Here is a 19,720-nt window from a genome sequence, read left to right as displayed (position 1 = left end):
TAAATAAGAGCAGTATACCAAGCATCACCAGGAGCATTCCCACGTTATTGTGAGCTAGTCATTACCTTTTAAATATCTTATTTCGGTCACTGTCATGGAAGACAAGAAATTTGGAGTATCCATTTTTGAAGAATATTTCCAAGGCAATCTCCTGGAAAGGTAAATAATTTAGTGTGAAGAGCTGCAGAGCAAAGCCTATTACTGCAAAAGGTCCATCATAGCCTGTCCAATTCTTCAAGGCTTTAAGACCTTGACTTTTCTGACAAATGTGCAGTACTAAAGCAAAATATGTCTAAAATTCTAAATTTCTTCAACTGTAGGGATGGTCCTACAAGATGACTAGCAGTTCAAACACTTCTTTGAAGCAAAACCAAACTCCAGAATATTGGTTCCATCACTCACCTTTTCCTTTTGCTTCTGAAACATTTTTATCATGAAATCTCAGTGTGATTAATAACACAATAGTAGCATTAAGTTCCAACTAGGTGATAAAGATAACACAGAGGGGATTCTAAATAAGAGTTTCTTTTAGAAAGCAACCATACTGCTTGCTAAATTAAGACAGCTGAACAGAACTGCCAAATAGTTTCTCCTGACTAGAAGCACCAAAGGAGAAAGGGGAGTTTATGACATTTTGCACCAAAACTTTGAGGAATTGAAGATGAAAGAGAAAACTTCACTCCCTTTTCCCTGTCCCCAAAATGTCTCTATACTTTGTTTAGATGGGCATTTGAATATCATCCTCTTATTTACTTAGTGAGAGGTCCTTTTTCTCCCCAAGTCATTCAAGTAAAACTATAAATAACATGTAGTGTCTGGGAACTCAGACATGAGTTTCAATCCAAATGTGGCAGGTGCAATACAAACCTAGAGAAACACTCTGATGACAGGTGGCCCATATATGATTCACAAATAAAATATAAAGCAGAAAGGTAATATGAGAGCAGCTATGACAATAAACAGCTTGCAGCATTTGCTCTGGAGCTCAGCTTTCCAAACCAGGTCTGCTCAAGTGTTGCCATTAGAGAATTGGGCCAGTGCTTTGCTCTGGGCTGGACTACGTGCATGGACAAGAGGAGACCAGCTGAGGCACAGTCACTGCCTCAACAGCAGATCTACCTGTCCTGCAGGGAAAGCACAAGGAATCAGCTTTCCTGTTTTCCCACAATGTTTTTGGCATAGAGTCCCAGCACAAGTCTGATACAGATACCTGAGTTTTCAGTTCATTAACTGAACAAAACAACCCTGGAACAACAAAAAGACCATGGAACAACAATAAAAAACCCTAAACTACAAAACCCCTCTAACCAACAAGCTCAGCCTTTGCCCCAGTCCCATTCAAAGACTGTTTCTACTCATCTCCACTTTTCACTTTGGGTCACACCAAAAATTTCCATTTTGTATGGTTAAAAAAACCATGCAACACTGACAGTCCAACAATTAATAAGCCAGCCACTCCAGTCAGGGTGTTCAAACACTGTGGTGTGTATAGAAAGGAGTTTGTATTAGCAAAGGCTAATAGAGCAATGATGGGACCAAAAGCATTTCGATACTCAAGCGAAGACATATCAGCAGTCTTAGTGGAAACTGAGCAAGTGGTTTTCAGCCACATGTCATTACTGCTCTTGCAGCTTTCCCTCAAATGGCTGAGCATGTTAATTCCTACCTGCAGGAGAAAGCGCATCAGATGAATCTCTTTGATATCCTGATAGGAATAACGGGAACATGTCTGGTCTCCCACAGGATGGTCTTTATGACATAAGTTGAAAATAAATGGATCACTGATTCTGGAGGAGAAAAATAAATTTAAAAAAAAATTTGAAACAAAAAGAAACCTGGAGAGCCCTCTTGAATATTTAAGTCCTCCCCTGAAGAAAAATAACAATACCAAGAGATATCAAGATCAACTGGGACATACATAAACAAAACCAAAGCTAAATAAATAAAGCTCAACACCAAAGGCAGATTTACTATTAGTTACCCAAATAAAGAGCCTGTGGAGGCTAAGGGTAAGTTTGAAGTTATTTTAGTATATGCAAGTAGGCAGACAGCAATGTTTTGCACACATTGGAGTCTGGGAATCAAGGGAATCAAGGGAATAAACTTGTTGGGAGAACCTGAAAGCACAAGTCAAGGGCAAGCATCATATGGACACACAGCTACTGTAAACAGCAAATACTTGGAATTAATAATTAAGCAAATAATTAATTATTATTTTAGTAGTGTATATATATTAGAATTGCAATCAACAGCCTAGCCCACAGAAAATCCCTTAGAAAAACAACCTAAGCTTTTATCAGATCCAGTCCAATCAATCCTTGAGTCACCTGATCAGATTGACTGATATTAAACTTTGTAAGATTTGGATGCAGAGCAGACAGGGAGTAAAAATGCTGAGCTACTCACTGTCCCATTGGGCTTTGCACATGAGCACACAGCATGCACAAAGAGCTTGGTCTGACAGACTCATTTGCAATATTGATCACTCTCAATAAATCATGAGTCAAGAGATGATAGCAGTGTGCCAAATATTAATTACGATTCTGTCTTGGAGAAACAAACAAAAAACTTATGAGACAATGAAGCTAAAGGTTCCTGACCTAACTGTTCCATATGAATAAAAGATGTGAGTTATTCAGAAAGAAATTTTAACATTATAACATGACTGAAAACCAGCAATGTAGGTGTGAGACTGTCCAACACCTGTTGAAGATGAGTGTTCTCATGGCACCTCCAAAGCCTGTGAACAAGCACCTATGTTAGTTATGTTAAACAGTTTTTGTAACAGATGGGAAGGATGGAAAACTTCTTGCTGTGCTATTATTCTGCTTGAAATCCCCAAAATATGTGCAAATTCAAGGTATCCATGTGCCAGTACTGAAGTTGACCAAGCAGATCTCTGGAAGGAAGGAAAGAATGACTCACCTGGACAAGCAGTGACGAGTACAATAGACTTCCTCCTGAAGGGATAACACAAAGCACTCACAGATGTAAAAGTACTCTTGGCCAAAGAGCAGCACCCCTTCCAGTGTTGTATGACCCTGCACAACTGCCACAGAGCACTTGAACGTCACCTAGAATGGAGACAAGCATAATAAGGCCAGGAGCTGGTAACACAGGAGGCAGCAGGGAGCCAGAGCCAGTGATGCAGAAGAACAAGTTTGTACCAAAGAAACTGCCATATTGATTCTTGGGTTCACAGTGACCAAGTCACAAAATCACTGCATGACTGACAGAAATCCAATCAGAATATAGGAATCTATCAATCTAATTGTCTTAAGGATTTAGATAAACATTCTAGAATATTTTTATTTCCCTTGATATACTAGGACTCAATTTCTTGTTTTTACTCTCAAGTAAACTAATTTGGCCCTTACAATAGGGGAACTTCTAAAACACAATTTAAAACATGGGGAATTTTTCAACTAAGTGTTTTGTTTATTATATATGCCAGTTGATAGAAAGCGTTCTTAGGAATTGACCAGTTTTGATAAAGAAAATAAAGCCTTTTTTTCTGGAACATTTTTTATAGCTGAGAGATGGTGCAGAGAGTAAACAAACTTCACTCTTTGCTTTTGATCCTAAACTCACTATTTCTGGAGTCAAATCTACAACCTTCCTTGCTGTCCCAAACTACATGTGGTCTAAGGTCAGCTGAAGCAGACCCACATTGCTTCACAAGCTTTTAGTCTTTGATGTTAGGATAACACAAATATTAAATTCATAAGTAAATTAAATGAAATCTTGTTTCCACACTTAAATACTTTACTGAAAAGCCATTATTTTACCAACAAATGGGGCGCTCCATTTTGAAATCACTTAGTGGGCACAGGAGGTTGTTTCCCTCATTCTGGGTTTAAGGGGAAAAAAAACAGCCCTGGGAGATTTCTGTGGGTAATTTTTCATGAAAATCTCTTCAATCTCTCTCCCTTCTAAACAATTTCTGAGAGGAAGGTAGCATTTTTCCATCACCTCTCCCACAGGAATGCTGTCTCTGCAGGGATGTGCCAACCACAGATCTCTGGACTGGAGCGCCTGCCATTACGTGGTTAGAGACATGTATGCTTGCACTGAGAATACTGGGGAATTCTGCTCACATTAGCAAACCACATGGCTTCCTGAAGTAATTAAATAGGAAAAAGATTGCTTCTTCCCAAAAGGAAGGTAACTGAATATTGAAACAACAGGCAGTTGCATAAAGCAGCTCTCCACAGACACAAAGTTAAAATCCAGACTTGTAAGAAATCCACCTCACCAAACCCAGAGATCATGCATGTGGGTATAGGAGGCACGTGGATCATGAAGGAGGTCTATGATCATTAACATGGTCTGGCACAAAAAGCCACTCTGCTCTTCTGCCTAAGGCAGAACCAGGGCACTTCAGTAGGCCTGGTTGAGGGGGAAGAGCACTTAATATCTCTTTCACAAACCTTAAACTCTAAGCCCTGTACTATCCAACCAGAAAACAGTCAACAGTAACAATCCCTTTCTTCAATTGTATATTATTTCTTCAAACTTATATTATTAATTAAACCTGCATTATTTGAAATAGAAAGCCCTTGAGCTGAGTGAATTTTTTTTCATTTGGGGAATGGGACTTATATTATTGCTGATGAATAACAAAGATCTGACTGAGTTGTACTGCAGAATCTCCACCAGGACAGTGCTGTACCTGCAAGTCTTGTAACTTCAGTCTTGCATTGAAACCCCAAGCAGCTTGGCATTATCATAAATTAAACAAAAACTTTCATTTTCTGTCAAAACAGATCAAAACCCAGTTCACAAGCTACTAGAATCATTAATCAATGAAGCAATCATGACATAAAATAATTGAATAATTACCTTTTAAGGTATTGCCCAAAGCCCTGCATCTCTTGATTGCTCTGTTCATTCAGATGTACAAGGGAACACATTCACTCAAACACACTGACACACACACACACACACACACTCAATGACTTTTCTGAGCAGTGCAGGAAATAAAATGGCTCCAGTTGCCTGCTTAAAGTGCAAACAGCTCAGAAGGCAGCCACTGACAAGGCAGGACCTCCGTGCACTAAGTGAGCACAGGACAGCTAATGTCACCCCCCGCTGCTTTTGTTAATACTTGTGTCAGCTCCGCAAGGCAGTGACTGCTGCTGGAAAAAAACATGCCTGGCATTTCTGATGGCTTCCTGCAGAGTTACATGGAGAAGAGACAGACAGCCTGAAGGCTCAAAATGAGATCAGTGCATGGAAATCAGGCCTCACATTTTCATGCCTGTCTCCTTCTGCTGGGGAGAGGTATGGGGAGGAAGGGGCAAAAGGAGGAGGGGCAGAGAAATGAATTCTGTTACAGAAACAGACTGCATCAAGAACTCTGAGAAAGTCATATTAGAGAGCACAAGAGTGACCCTTAGCCAGTGGCAAAGCATCAAAAAAATCTGGGGATGGTATTGAGCTACTTTAATAAAATAGCTATTTCTATATCTGTGTACAACTGTCACAGCACTGTGAGGTCTGAGTTTACATACTACAAGTATTTGGCTTCCACTATGGGATGCTAACTCCTGGGCCACTGAGGGAATGATGCCAATGAAAAAAACAGGTACACTGCAAAAAGATCAGGGAATGAGGCCAGGTTGTCAATTTCATTGGTGTTGTCTCAATTAAATTGACAACATCAAAGGTGCCATCTTCCTAAGAGTCACCCTTATTTACTCCACAACTCATTTCCTCTCCCAGTGTTCCCGAACATTGAGCCTCTTCCTTCTATTGGGAAGAAACCTTGGTGAAGAGCATCCAGTCCAGTACAAGAGCAAAGAAGGAACAGAAATGTTTTGAATATATAACACATGATAGAAGCATCAAAGAGGAAGCATGGAAAGTTTATATGGCCTTAGAGGGAAGAATCTGTCCAGTACTCACAGGGAGTACTGGACAGGGGAGACAGAAAGAAAGACATGTAAAAGGAGGAAGGAAACATTTTCAGGTATTCTTCAGGAAGACATGTAAACACCACTGAACTAGCAACCTATACAAAACTGGCCTACTCTTCCAGAGGTTATAAATAAATTTGATGTAGGCACTGCTCTGAGCATGAGTAAAGGTTGTAGAGCAGCACAGGAATTCTCAGAGTCTCATGTCTTCCATGTCTTAGGTAAATGCAGAAAGTCTCTCATAAGAGAATATCTTGCTTGCTATGCCCTAATTTTTTTCTCTTATTTCAAGGAATTAATGTTAATTGCTCTTCAAGAAAAGTTGTACAGGAGTTCATCCACAGTCTGGAAAACTGTATTTGCTGTAAGGAAAGAGAGAGTAATGATGTCTACTGTAGCCTGAATCCACCTGAACCCTGAACTGAAAGGAACAGATAGGACTCCATATGCAATTCACCCTCTAAAATGCCATGTCCCCAGAGAAAATTCTCTAGTTCATCTTTCCTACCTTTTCACTCTCTGCAAACTCCTGCAATATAATTTGCCTCTCCACGCACAGGTCCAAGAAGTCTTCTGAATGGAAACTTTCATGTAGAGCTGGGAAGAATGTTAGCTGGTTACAATCCAATCCCGTCTGATCCATCTCCCTCTCTGCTCCATTTAACATCAGCTCCCCTATATGAGTATAAAAGAGATTGTGGTTTTAGTGGCAGCTGGATGACACCAAAAGCATTTGCAATTTAGTCTTTCACACAATCTATTCTAACTTGGGAAATAGCATTATTTATCTCCAAAAAACAGGCAAGAGAATTAAAATCTGTGACTGCTGAAGAAGGATGCTTATTTCAGGGAACCAAAGACAGATACATGCAATCAGTCATAATTCAAACAAAATCCCTGCATTCACAGAAGATTAGGAAATTAGTAAAAATTTTAAACAGTGGTCTTTTAGGGACATGGACTGAGCAGGATCTTAAGAAAACCCAAAGAGAGACAACCCACTTATATCTTGCCCAAGCTATGCCCCAGGTTTTGCAAGCTCATGCAATGCATGCAGATAGAAAAGGCTCCATCAGCCTTCTTATTAAGGCTTCATGCAGAAACTACATAGTGCTTGCATCTTGTTTGGAGTCTAAAACAATGAGCTCCTCTCATTTATTTGATAGGCCCTATCACAGTAAAAAGTATACAATACTGCATATTTCCAGCAGCACTTTTTCCTAGTTTTAGCAATTAGGAGGTTTCCAGGTCCCCAAAAGTGCCCAAAGCTTACACTTCAGAATTGGTTTTTTGCTTTAGACCTTTCAGGTAGCAACAAGAGAGCAGAAAATTGTGAAGATAGCTGATGTATCACCTATGAAATTTGCATCAGTTTTGTCACAGATGTTACAGTGACATTTTCGCTCAGAGCACCAACAATAAGGTTTTTTTTCCTGGATTAAATTGTGACCTAGAAATTCATACCCTAATTCCAATTATCTTTGACTGTTTATGTCTACTGTCTTGATGATGCAATGTAGCCCTAAAAGGTTACCTGGATTCACTTCAGTAGGGGAAGTTGTTTCCTTTCTGCTTCCTAGGAGAACCTGTAAAGAGACTAGGTGTGACTAGAGTGGAACATGCAGATAGGTAAACATAACTCAGAACCTTGTTGGCAGAGAAAAACACAGATTTAGAACTATGCTGCAAATAAATGCCTTGGAAATTCAAATAAACTCATTGGAAAGGAACAATTAACCATCACTGGAAAGGAAACAAATGTAGACAATTTAGGAAAAGAACTATTATCTTTCTAAAGATGATCATACATGAGGCCAGTTATAGGATAAAAATCATACTACTCAGTATACAGAAAACTGCCAGAATCCAAGCAGCACAAAAAATGTCTTAGGTATGGGAACCTTACATTAAGGTGCTTCAGCCTTTTATTGATTGGGTTTGGCATATTGATATTAAAGAAACAGACAGGAGTAAATACCCCACATTCACAGTTCAGTCTTAGCTTAAACCACTCTTATTCCCCCTTTTGGCCATTCACCACTTTTAGCAGCACTAGTAACAGGACAGTGCAGGCTTCTAAGTGGACTCTGCTGCGTACATTGTAGAGCACTATATTGTTGAGATATTACTAGCAGAAAAGTATGGACAGCTTATACTGTCACCTGTCTGAGGAGATTTTATACAAGAAAAGACAAAAAAAATCATTCTGCTGCTGTTAAATACATTGCAGCCTTTCTTAACCTCAAAACCAGATCCCTTCAGTGGGTTCTCTAAACATGGAGCAGCATATTCAGGAGATAGGTGATGAGAACCAGAGGAAAGAGATGCATATATTTGTCAAAGGTTGGACTCTGCTGTTGAAGGTCTTTTCCAACCTTAATGTTTCTCTAATTCTATAAAGTCACCAGCAACTGCTACAGACACTGTGCACCTCCTGCAAAAGCTTTCTACCTCACTCTTCCTTTGCATCGCTGGCACTTGGGTGTTCACGTGCTGAATCCTCCTCCTCATTCGCGAGGGCCCCTCGTAACAATCAAGGATCCATCGTGGCTCTAATGAGGGTGAAGCATCTCTCCACGGGCCCCCTGTGTACAAAAGTTGTTCCTCGAGTATCATCCACTCCTTGGCTGCTTTGCTGTAAGCACACTGCTGCATCTGTGGGGCAGAAACACTTGGTGGTGGCTTTTGGACATTTCCCTCCTCTCAGCCACCAGTGGCACCGTCCCAGGATCTACCCAACCCACCAGATGGGACCTCTGCAGAGGGAGTGCTGCAGGCCTCACAAACACAAACAAAACTGACCACTGGAAGTGTGCTGCAGGAGGTGTTACTAGTGATAAAATAGCGATAGTCTGACTAGACAATACAGTGACAAATAAAAGCATGTCACGCACTTGAAAATGGCTGCTTTCATAAAATTTCCAACTGAAAAGCAGCAAGCCAGGAGAACTACATCACAGAGGTTTTTATTCACTCCATTTTTTTTTCTGGCAAACATGTATGACAAACAGCAACAACAGGGTTCACTGAAAACTGTCTGAATGATTCAGTTGTAAGTGCACTATGCTCCCTCTGAGCAAGGCATAAATTTAATTCTTTCTACCTTGGTGTTGTGTGCAAGCAGTTAGGGAGCATAAAATAGCAATTTAAAGGAGAGAAGAGGTGAGAATTCAAAAAGGCAAAAAGTTTGTTGGTCCCTGATGGCCAAACCTGAAAAAGAAACATACATGTGATGTTTTAAAGTCTATGAGCTTGAGATATATTTAAAAAGTTTTACTGGCTACTAAAGTAAAAAAAAAAAGAAAGGTCAAAGTTCTCACTTTCATTTCTGCCATTGGAAGAGTTGAATAATTCATTTAAACAAAGGGGGAAAAAAAGGTCCTGAAAATAAAGTGGGAGTCTGACTGCTGGGTGATGCTGTATCACACTTGTGCAATAATGTCAGAAAAGCAGTGCGGACTCATCAACTCTCAGCAATTCTTTAGGTGCAATATTCCTCTCACTTCTAAAATGCTCAGTTTCTCAGGGCAGTCCAAGAGTGACCTTTCAGCAACAGAAAGCTGTTGCCCAGTATTGCTGTCCTTTACCTGTACATGGTCCTTGTACAGAGAAGCATAGAGCTCCTGCCCGACTCTTCGGTACCGCTCCATACATGACACAAATCCCTGGAAGAAACATCAGAACGCATTATGCCAAGGTGCTGCAGGTGTAAATCCTGTCAGGGGCAGAAGCAGGCATTAGTTGCTCTGTCTTTTACTAGAACAATCAAGGAATATGGCCTGTGACTGCAAGTTGATTGCTCTGCAGGCAGAGTAGAGATGAGTCAACCACCTGAGAGCAAGTTGCACACTTACACCAGGAATATAAACATAGACATCATCTGAACAAGGGTCATTAGTGGAACTACTCAGAACTTTCTCAGAAGGAGAAAGAAAACACCAAATACAATGTAAGGTTCCTCTTTTTGCAGCTCAATTAGTACTGTAAATAGCATAAATTATAATCATCTATTAGAGACTCCACCTGAGGTAAGGATCTATAGTGAGACTGTAGGAGAGGTGAGTGCACCCAGTGCCATATGAAGGCTGTCACATCCAGCTGAACTTCCCTGACAAATGTGAGATTGCTGTGAGTCACAGCATGAGGCTAAACTTGCTGTAAAGTCCCAGTCTTGTACTACCTGAAGCCATGGGTCAGGCAGGTAACTTTTAAATGCAGGGACTCTGTGCCATGCTGGCAGTGGTCCCTCACACCAAACTTCTGTCTGCTGCTTGCACTGGGCTCTAATTAAGTTAACATACAGGGTCTGGGTGCTGTGCTGATTACTGCTGGCTGCCAGCCAGGTCTGTAACCCTGCTGTGAAGTCACATTTATTGGTGTTTCCCTGCAGGAAGCTCCTGTTTTACACTGATGAAAGTCATTATATTTTTGTTTGTTTAAAGCATCATTGAACCTGTAATCACAGTTGTGGCCTCACAAAATTATTCCATAATTCATATAAAACTCCCATAAAGGCTGACCTAGAAAGCAACAGCATTTCTGTGCTCTTAAACCAGTCCTGGTATAGGAGAAGAGCTGAGATCCTGGCTCTGTCTGGGTGGACTTGGGGCAAAACCATTCAGAGTAGAAAAATCAGTTCCTGCACTTTAGATATTCAGAGGCTGTTCAAGCCAAGTCAGTGGCAGCTATTTCAAAGTTGCTCATAGTCTGTATTTCACTCATGCTCATCAGTGAGACCCCTAAGGTTGATGTCCACATGGCAGATTCTCACTGACCCAGCTCCTAGACCTTGAAACATATGAAGGGTCCTAAGAAGGAAAACTTCTGCTACCCACATCTGGTCAACTGAAGACTAACCACTTTGGCTTCCAGATGAGCTTTAGCTAGCCAGCTTCAACCAGATGAACATGTCCCTGTTGATCTCATAGGAAAACCATCTGGCTGTAAAGTGAAATGAACAGTTAAAAAAACTGGAGATGACTGTGACTGAAGAAAAAAGTCAGATAAGCCAGACCAACACACAAAAACAAAACCTGAAAGAGATAACCAAAAAACATGGAGAATATAGATCAGACTATTATTTACTAAGTGTTCAGTCAAAACATTTGTACTGTAATGCCTAACAAATAACTAGTGCAAAGAAGTTTCCAACAAATAAACAGATTCATACAATTAAAAATTGTAGGTGCTTATCTTTTAAAAGAGCAACTCTTTATGGAGTAGATTAATACAGCAGTGCCACAGTAAAATCTATCTTATATAAGAACATGCCAGCTTTGATAATTGCTAATGTAGTGTAATATAAGGTTTGAGTTTTATATGCAGAAAAGCAGGTGTAAAGGTAAGAACTGTAATGTACATTTTTGGGAAGGGCATACTAAAGGGCCTTATTTATCCATCCTTTCCTAAAAATCTAGGAAACCATAGTAAGAAATAGTAGGAAACCATGCTTCAAGTGTTTTTAATATAGATTTCTCTACTTTGCAGCCTTAGGCAATCACATTGTGAGTAGAATGAGATCATTTTGCTGCCACATATTCCCCAGTCAATATTTAGAACTTGAAAAGGAGATAGAATTTACAAGTTATTTTCCTATTAAAAAACCAAAACAAATCACAGACTCAAAAACTCTTTCTTGTCTTGCTGCATGGAGTCCTCAAATAGGAGAGAAAATGATTAGCACTGAGGAAATGAAAGGTATGAATTTTCTATAATTTCTTTCAAGTAAAGCAATTGAGACACTGTTTGTAATGAGAAACAGTCGAAAAGAAAAAGAGATTGAGGTGTGACTTATAAGTTAACAAAACTCTACTGAGCTTTGGAATGCCTTATGCCTTTTTTTTTTAAATACATATAGATCACTTAACACTCCTGCACCTCAAATATTCAGGCAAGCTATAATATATTTGAATTTCATGATACAGACAGCACACATACCACAGTTCTTTCCTCAAGAAACATTATGTCACTGGGGCTCTGCACTTGGAGGCTTTGTATGTGTTGCATTACAGAATACGCATGCACACAAAAGTATGTGCCAAAACTCTTAATAAATGAAACTAAACATCAAGACAAACTAATTTTGGACTTGTAAGAGACACAAGGAAAGCCCAAATGCTCAAATCCCTTGCTGTGCCAAGTGAATTTTCCTGTGGATGATGGTGACAGTATCCACATAGTTGTTTTGAAGCATGTCTTTTAAGTCATCTGTTGGTAAGGGCTGAAAGTAGTGATTGCTCTTCTGAGCAAAATATTGTGTGTATATAAACATACATAGTAAGAGCATTAATGTAGCACCACAGCTATAACCCTTGTGCAGTACTTTTGACCAGTACCTCTTAGAGATATTTATGAGAGAAGGCAAAGTCTTCAGTTTACAGATGGGGAAGAAAAGAAGTGAGTTTCTGGAACATCACAGAATCACAGAATTGTTTGGGTTGGACAGGACCTTAAAGATCACCCAGTTCCAACCCCTCTGCCATGGGCATTTCATTTCAGAAGAGGAAAAATTGTTCCATTACTCCCCAGGTAACAATCATCAGGCTAAGGCAGATGATGTTTTCCTTAGCAGACTAAAGAGCAGTTTATCCTAGTCCTTCACATACACTCTCCACACTGAGGGTTGTTTGCAGGCTCTTTTGAATCACAAAATTGTTATTGCTGTGCGGATTTTATTGTTGGTTTGCCAAAATTCATTTAGCTTTTCAACAGCCTGAGTTCCAGCAGTGAAGTGTTGCATGGAGGCTTCGTGCCTCAGCCCGCTAGGAGGCTAATGCAATGTGCCAACTGCTCCTAAGGATCATGGATGGATTCCTGGCATTGCCAGTTGGTTGGGGAATAGCAGACCTAATGAGAAAATCCTCCATATTTCAGTGCATCATAAATGTATCCACACACAGGGGGGGTTTCAAAGGGTAAACCTAAAGTGTGGTGTGTACATGTGATGAGACTTCCACCCTGTATTTATCAGCTAAGGACAGGCAGTACAGAAGCCAGTCTACTTCTATAGCAACCATAAGTCTGCATGTGTGTGTGCATACACACAGCCCCCTTCAGCAGATGACATTCCTGAACAGATTATTTCCTGGGAGAACAGATAACTTGCCTCCTAATAGCAAAAATGCACAAGGCATGTTTGTTCCTTAATCCTGTCTCTGAGAATGGCATCTGTGACTTTGGGAGAGTTCATTCAACCTCTTGAGGACCCAGTTTCCGTCCTGCTACAGCAGGAGCATTAGGTTTTACCTCGGAAGTGGAAAGGTGAAGGTCAGACTTTGGCACTATGGGGAATAGCAGAGGAGTCTTTTGCCTTCACTTGCTCTTACTCACTGTTTTCCTATTTCTATTTAGAATGTGGAAGTCCTACAGGTGTATGTAACTTAGGCTTTATTACACACTATTATCTAAATGCATTTGTCCAACAGCCTCCTGTGCTGGCATTTTCTGATTACATTTGAATCATGGCTTTTATTTAGGGAAATTTGCCCTTCTAGTCCTTTAGCTGTTGAAAAAAATTCTGTAAACATCAGTCTATTTTTAGGGGTCAGAGTACAGAAAAACAAAACATTTGTCTCCTGACCCATAAAAATAACAGTTTTCCTAAAATGACTTAAATTAAAAGGTGAAAAGTCTACTTCTGGGGTTTTTAAGTGGATGTAGTTCAAGCTGCTCTGCAGCAGAAAGTATAAATAGAACACAGATAGACACAAGCACACTTGAAATTGGCTAGCAAAGATGAGAGCAACAAGAAATGAATGGTCACAAACTTCAGCAGAGTTAACAGCCCTGACCTAGAAGAAACATTTAAGCCAATCTTGCAGAGATTTCTAAGACCTCCCTTGATTTTCTGTTCTTTATTTTTAATTTAAATTGACACTTCAGTCTTTTGAATTCAAACCATTTCTTTCTGAAAGGATTATAAATAAAATCTTGAATCAAAAAAGCAGAAGAAAGCAGACATATTTGAACCAAGAAATATGAAAAATTATTTGTTTGTGTATTCAGCAAAGAAAAGAATAATCTGTTTCAGTGTCTAGCACATGTTTCTAGGGTTTTCTGCAACCAAATAAAACTCCTCTTTCATCCACATGAACACATTCAACTCATTTGGCATCAGCTCTGTTAAGTGAAAGGAAAACTCTGCAACCAGTAGCTCTTGAAAGGTGAGACTTTAGTGCCAATAGCTTTAAACATTGAATTCCACTTGCTGAAATCCAATATCCAGACTTAAGCCTGACCAGACACAATCTCTAACTTGAAAAGCAAACAGATATTTTTAAACAATATGCAGGAGAAATAACAGGCAACATTTTCATACAATGTGTAATTCAATGAAGGGACTTCACTCCCACAGAAGACCACTGAGTTTAAAAACACAGTAAAACTTCCCATGAAGAGCTACCCACAAAATATTTGTAAGCAATATCTCTTGTGTTTCAGGTTTTAAGATGAAACTGATATCAATCAAGAAAGAAACAATTATGCTAGGACAGGTTTCCTACTGAGCACTGGGCTATCACACACAATCTCCTGTAGCAGCCTCTGATGAATTTTTAGGGGACAGACAGAGGGGCCTGTGAATCTTAGTCAGTCTGAAGACTTGTATTCATCATACAACACTTATATTCCAATTCTCAGCTAAACTCTTGCCTTCAATGAATGGAGAAACGATCCCCACATGTTTCAGAAAGTTCAGTGATTTGTATCACATAATATGAAATAGGTCTATATTTTATGTTTTCATGCAATTCTTATCTAACATTGACCTGTTGAATGATTTCTTTATGATCTTGTGAACAATCTGAAAATGATAAATGAGCAGTGTGTCAGATAGGCGTGTAGGAGGACATGAAAATTTCTATGTTCAAAGTTAAAGAAACTTTTTTCAGCTTGCTACAGCATGCTGTAATTTAGCTTTGAGCCAGTTATTAAACAAGACAATAATATTATAATGGAAATTGTTTAATATACATCATTAATAGTAAAGTGCCTGCTTTCATTGAAGTAAAAAAAAATGCGTGCTATGAGCAGTTTTGAAATGAATATTTGATTCCAAAGTTCCCTTGTGCATTTAATGACATGCTAATTTACATTTTAATTACTTCCTAAGAAATCAAAGCATTTGTTGACAGAAGAACATAATGTCAACTTCACGGTGCACTGTTGGTGGATAGTTAATGAACTTAATTAGATAATTAGTGATGTTAATTATCCTTCTATTATGAAGATAAACATGTTACACAAATGATGCTCTTTTCAAAGAAATATCATTAAATGTTTGCTTGTTTTAACGCAGTCAACTTGAAAAGCTGATAAAAGACCAACTGAGTGACTGGTAAGAAAAAGATTTAAGTAACATTTCTGACTTTACAATTACAAGTTAGGAAGTCTCTTAACCTCTTCATTCTGAAGAATGGGATTAAAAAGGGGATTAAAAGGACCTTATCTATTTCAAGTTATATGGGTCTTTGTCATAGAGGAATGCAATTAATCAACAAAAACAGTAGAGGAAAGGCGCAATCAGATCTCCTGTAAAACTGAGAAGGCTCTGCATTTCTTGCAAAGAGTAACAGCTATGTCTAGAGTTCTGAGGCAGTGTCTTACAGGAGATAGAAGCATGGTGCTTGTAACCTTGCTCAGGCACTCATCCTAGGGAACCTCAGGTCAGGGCATGGAGAGGCTCTGACCAATTATTTACAGTTGACTGAAACACAATTGCTACAGTGGTCCTTTGCTGCTTTTGTAGCTTTTTATGATATCAAAAACAGTCACAGTCATTGTTAACCTGAGAGATTTTGACAGCAGAACTTGGTGGTAGGGGGAAAGGAGGAGAAAGAGCAAGAGATCAAAAGGCTCACTTTGAAACAGGAAAGTCAGTGATTTGAAACCTTTGTCACTGTATTCAGTCTTACAGACCTTACTGCTAGAAAATGTATCCAAGTCTGTCACCTGTAAGCATCAAAAAATCCAACTTTGTGCAATGCCCCTCATGCTCCTGCATGACTACTGAGACTTCCAAGAAGATACAATCACCACAGCAGATCACTGCCATTCTAGTACCAAAAATGTAATTACACTCTCTTTTCTACATGATCACGCCTCCCAGACAAAGCCACAAGCAAAGCATGAGATAGCACAGTATACTCAGAAATATGCAGAAAACACAGCTGCATTTGATGGCTAATTCCCACACTTGCCACCAAACAGCAGGAAATTGGCTTTGCTGATGATGGAGAACATGAGCAAAAGTAGAACGGAAACGTGGGGTCTGAGCTTTTGCTGGAGTGAATAGTTTGAATTTTGCTGGTTTTTCCAGAATGAGGATTGGGTCTCAAAAGCACTCTTCCTATCTTGTAAATAATCACAGGGTAAAACTTAAGAGGAGTGTTTTGCTGCTTGTTTTTTGTTTGTTTTTATCTGCAGCAAATACTACTACTGCTTCAGCATCTTTGTTTATTTTTCAGTTGATAAAGGAATCAAGTTAGTAACCCAGTAAACAACCACTTTCTTCTTTCTACTGGGCACACCTCTGAAATCTTGAGTGAATTTCTGCACTTCTCTCAGTAACTTTACTCAGTTAGGAGCAAATATCTTTATTTTGCTATGGAATTTAAATTCTTCATTCTTCGCTATGTAGTTCATACTGTTATTTTTCCTGTAATCTCCATGTTTCAACCAAACATGGAGATTTCCTGTTGCTTTAGGACATAAGTCCAAAACTGGCAGAAGTGAAGATAGAGGCCAGTAGTGAACACAGAAGTCACCTGACACAGAAAACGACATTACATCATTTTTTAAAGTGATTACCAAAGTTGTTAAAAATACAAATACCATTACTTTTAATGTAACTTTTCTAATATAAGTGTATGAAGGAAGAGGGCTGTTGAGAGGTAACTCAACATTTTGTTCCTCTTAGATTTCACCTCTCTAAAAAACACATCAAACTCTGAAAGACAGGCTGGAGGGAGAAAGAGGGAGAGGGAGAAAAGAGAAGAACATTTGCAACTGTAGCTTCATATCTCATTGAGAAGAACAATTTATCAGAGCTATGGAGCTGTCAGTAGTTGACATGATAAGGAATAACACCAAGTGAGTAATGTTTCTTCCAAACCCAGCTCCTTTAATTACAAGCAGCTTCCTTGCAGAAGAGAGACAGAAGATGTAGAAACACCAATTTCATGCACTTGTGCCTGAATAATGTCTCCGTGCTGCCTTTTCCAGATGGCAACCTTTTCACTGGAGGAACTAATGATGTGGGCATATTTAGGGAAAAACCAATAACAGAGTCTTTAACCTTCAACAGCAAAAAGCATGTTGTACAAAATGTTCCATGGGATACATTTACAAATATCAATTACATTGCTCACTGAGGTGTAATCAGCTGTAATAATCAAAATTAATTTAAAAAAATAATTAAACAGACCCCAGGGCAAATAGTCAACACTCTTGCAGTATGACATCACAGTATGCATATGTACCTGGGAAGAGCTCACTCTGTAAGCAGCAGTGTGATTTTAAGGAGTGAGAAGGATTCTGCAGCACACTGAAAAAGCCTTGCAGCTCAGTAAGGCACTGTCAGACATGTTAGCTGGGTGCCACAGTCTGCCTGGTCACCTGCAAGTGGACCAGGCATCACCAAACATAGCTGCAATCTCCTATAGCTTGAGCTGGAGGGTTAAGACTCCCTAAAGTGAGGCTAAGAACAGACTCCTTGTCTCCTCAGGAGGAAAAAAAAGACCTTAATATGTTGAGCACTACAGTAACTAACACAAGCTTGGTTTCAAGCTCTGAATATTCTGTCAATGCACTTCTACCCTACCCTATAGCTAGGTACTCTACCCCTAGTACACTCAAAAAGTAACATCTATCTAGTGCTTCTTATGTCTATTTTTGACAATGCTAAGCAAAAACATGGAAATGACCCTCTCTTTCAGCAAAGGGGGAGCTAACACACAGAAAAGATAGTTCACATCTTCACTGCTGAGTAACTATGCATACCCTCCAAACCCATCCCTGGATCATATACCAAGACTTGTTTCCCTGTTTCTAGGGGTTAAATTAAAATTTGGGCCTTTAATACTTCATACTGAGTAGAAAATGTAAGGATAGCACTATGATAACACCTGAGCCTTCCTTTCCTACTAATTCAGAGACTGAAGGACAAGGTTCACATAGGTGATGCAAGCCAACAGCAGCAAAGCTGGCATCTCCTCACCTTGCTCCACCCCAGGTGGAGGCCTGTAAGCACAAACACATCTGGTATGCTTAGGTTTTTCAAGTGCCATGATTGGGCCCTATGCAGAAAATATTCTTTATTAGACTATATGGACAGGCTGCCAAGAGAAGTTCTCCAGGTCACTGTTTCTTTGTGATTATTTGTAGCAGCATAGAAAAGGAACCTCAGCTGCAATAGCTGTCTAGTTTGCAATGGAATGTGTCAACCAACAGACACACTCAGAAGCCTCCCAAATCCAGATCCAGAGCTATACACAAGGCAGACCCAGAAAAGACAAAGAGCAAAATTTACCTCTGATTTACATGATGTTTCCTTTGTGTTTCGGCCAGGTATGAACCTAATAGCTGAAGAGAGGCTTTCACTCCAGGAATTGTGCTTGCTCTGAGACAGGCTTGACCCTGCTTTATTCTGGAGAAGCTTCTTTTCAGATACTGCAAGGGAAAACAGACAAAAAAAGCTTTTAAGACAAGGTTGAGCCTGTCAGAAAACAGAGGGGTTCTATCCCCATTGCACAAGACAAGACAACATGGCAGTGTGTCACTCCAGATGAATAATGTTCCATTTTTTATGAGAAGTGAATTAACACATACTTCTCAAGCTTTTATTTAAAAGCCTCATAGAGGTCTGCCATAGATCAGTTTCATGACACAGACATGAACTTTGAATCACTGCAGCACTACACACATTGCAATGCCCTTCTTTAAACCATATATCCTCCCTTTTAAACCTTCCTATGGGTTACAGTCATCTAAGGTGATTTCTCTTTCTTGCAGTACAACTGTATGGGCCCTGTGACCCCACCAGGTGATTACAGAAGGGCTAGATTATGACACAGTAAGTAATCACAGCCCTAAATGAGAGAAACTGAGAATCTGCTTTCTCAGCAGGTGAGGAAAGGCACCACCAAGGAGAAGCAGCTTTCCACCAGGCACCCCATTTACCGCAACATTTTTGCTTACTACAATGAGTGTTCCATAAAACAACAGAGACCTAGCAAGTGCTGCCAAGCTTTGGTCATAATCTCTTCCCATAAAGGAGTGATCTCCGTTATCTTCATGTCCCTTTCTTTGTCATTTCCTTTTACAGAGAGATCCATCTTGTAAATGTCCTCCAGAGCCTGCCGCCTCTGAGAAATGAGCTGCTTCCAGATGATGTCTACTGTCCTCAGAATCTCCTGGCGGACTAGGAAACAAAAGTAACACCAAAAATAATTCTTTGTTTTTGTTTTCAAGTCAATCAACAGGTAAAGCAAAAACATCTAATTTGGAAAAGCACTGTTTCAGAGTAACTGCCAGGGTCAGTGGAGTTGTTCCTTTTTGTCCACTGCCTCCATAGGTTCTAAGATAGACTAGTTAATCTAGTACAGAATACAGCAGGACATTTCTTCTATGATATTTCAGCTCCTTGAAAGAAACAAGTAGGAGTGACACACAGTTTCTTCTTTGGAAAACCATTTAATCAGAATTTTAATTTAATTCATCACAATAATAAGATGACCTTATTATTGTGCATAGAATGCTAAAGCACATAAAGGACATTCCTTTATGTTGCCAAACATTACTGGAGA

The 19,720-nt window shown here is 39.5% G+C and overlaps 1 protein-coding gene across 1 annotated transcript in view; it reads right to left on the bottom strand.

Moving 5' to 3' along the window:
• WDFY4 (WDFY family member 4) overlaps positions 1 to 19,720 on the bottom strand; it is a 112,880-nt gene that overhangs the window by 39,408 nt on the left and 53,752 nt on the right. Inside the window, exons 38-46 of the mRNA XM_071439064.1 lie at positions 19,144 to 19,335; positions 18,445 to 18,584; positions 9,506 to 9,583; positions 8,370 to 8,573; positions 7,453 to 7,504; positions 6,427 to 6,593; positions 2,926 to 3,074; positions 1,667 to 1,787; positions 66 to 151 (exon numbers count right to left, since the gene is read on the bottom strand). Of these exons, the coding sequence (XP_071295165.1) occupies positions 66 to 151; positions 1,667 to 1,787; positions 2,926 to 3,074; positions 6,427 to 6,593; positions 7,453 to 7,504; positions 8,370 to 8,573; positions 9,506 to 9,583; positions 18,445 to 18,584; positions 19,144 to 19,335 (1,189 nt within the window). The remainder of the gene's footprint in view (positions 1 to 65; positions 152 to 1,666; positions 1,788 to 2,925; positions 3,075 to 6,426; positions 6,594 to 7,452; positions 7,505 to 8,369; positions 8,574 to 9,505; positions 9,584 to 18,444; positions 18,585 to 19,143; positions 19,336 to 19,720) is intronic.

Source organism: Agelaius tricolor, unplaced genomic scaffold (assembly GCF_023055355.1).
Source record: "Agelaius tricolor isolate 1412-34295 unplaced genomic scaffold, bAgeTri1.0.p SCAF_13, whole genome shotgun sequence".
Lineage (NCBI taxonomy): Eukaryota > Metazoa > Chordata > Aves > Passeriformes > Icteridae > Agelaius > Agelaius tricolor.
This window is presented reverse-complemented; position numbering and strand designations above follow the sequence as displayed.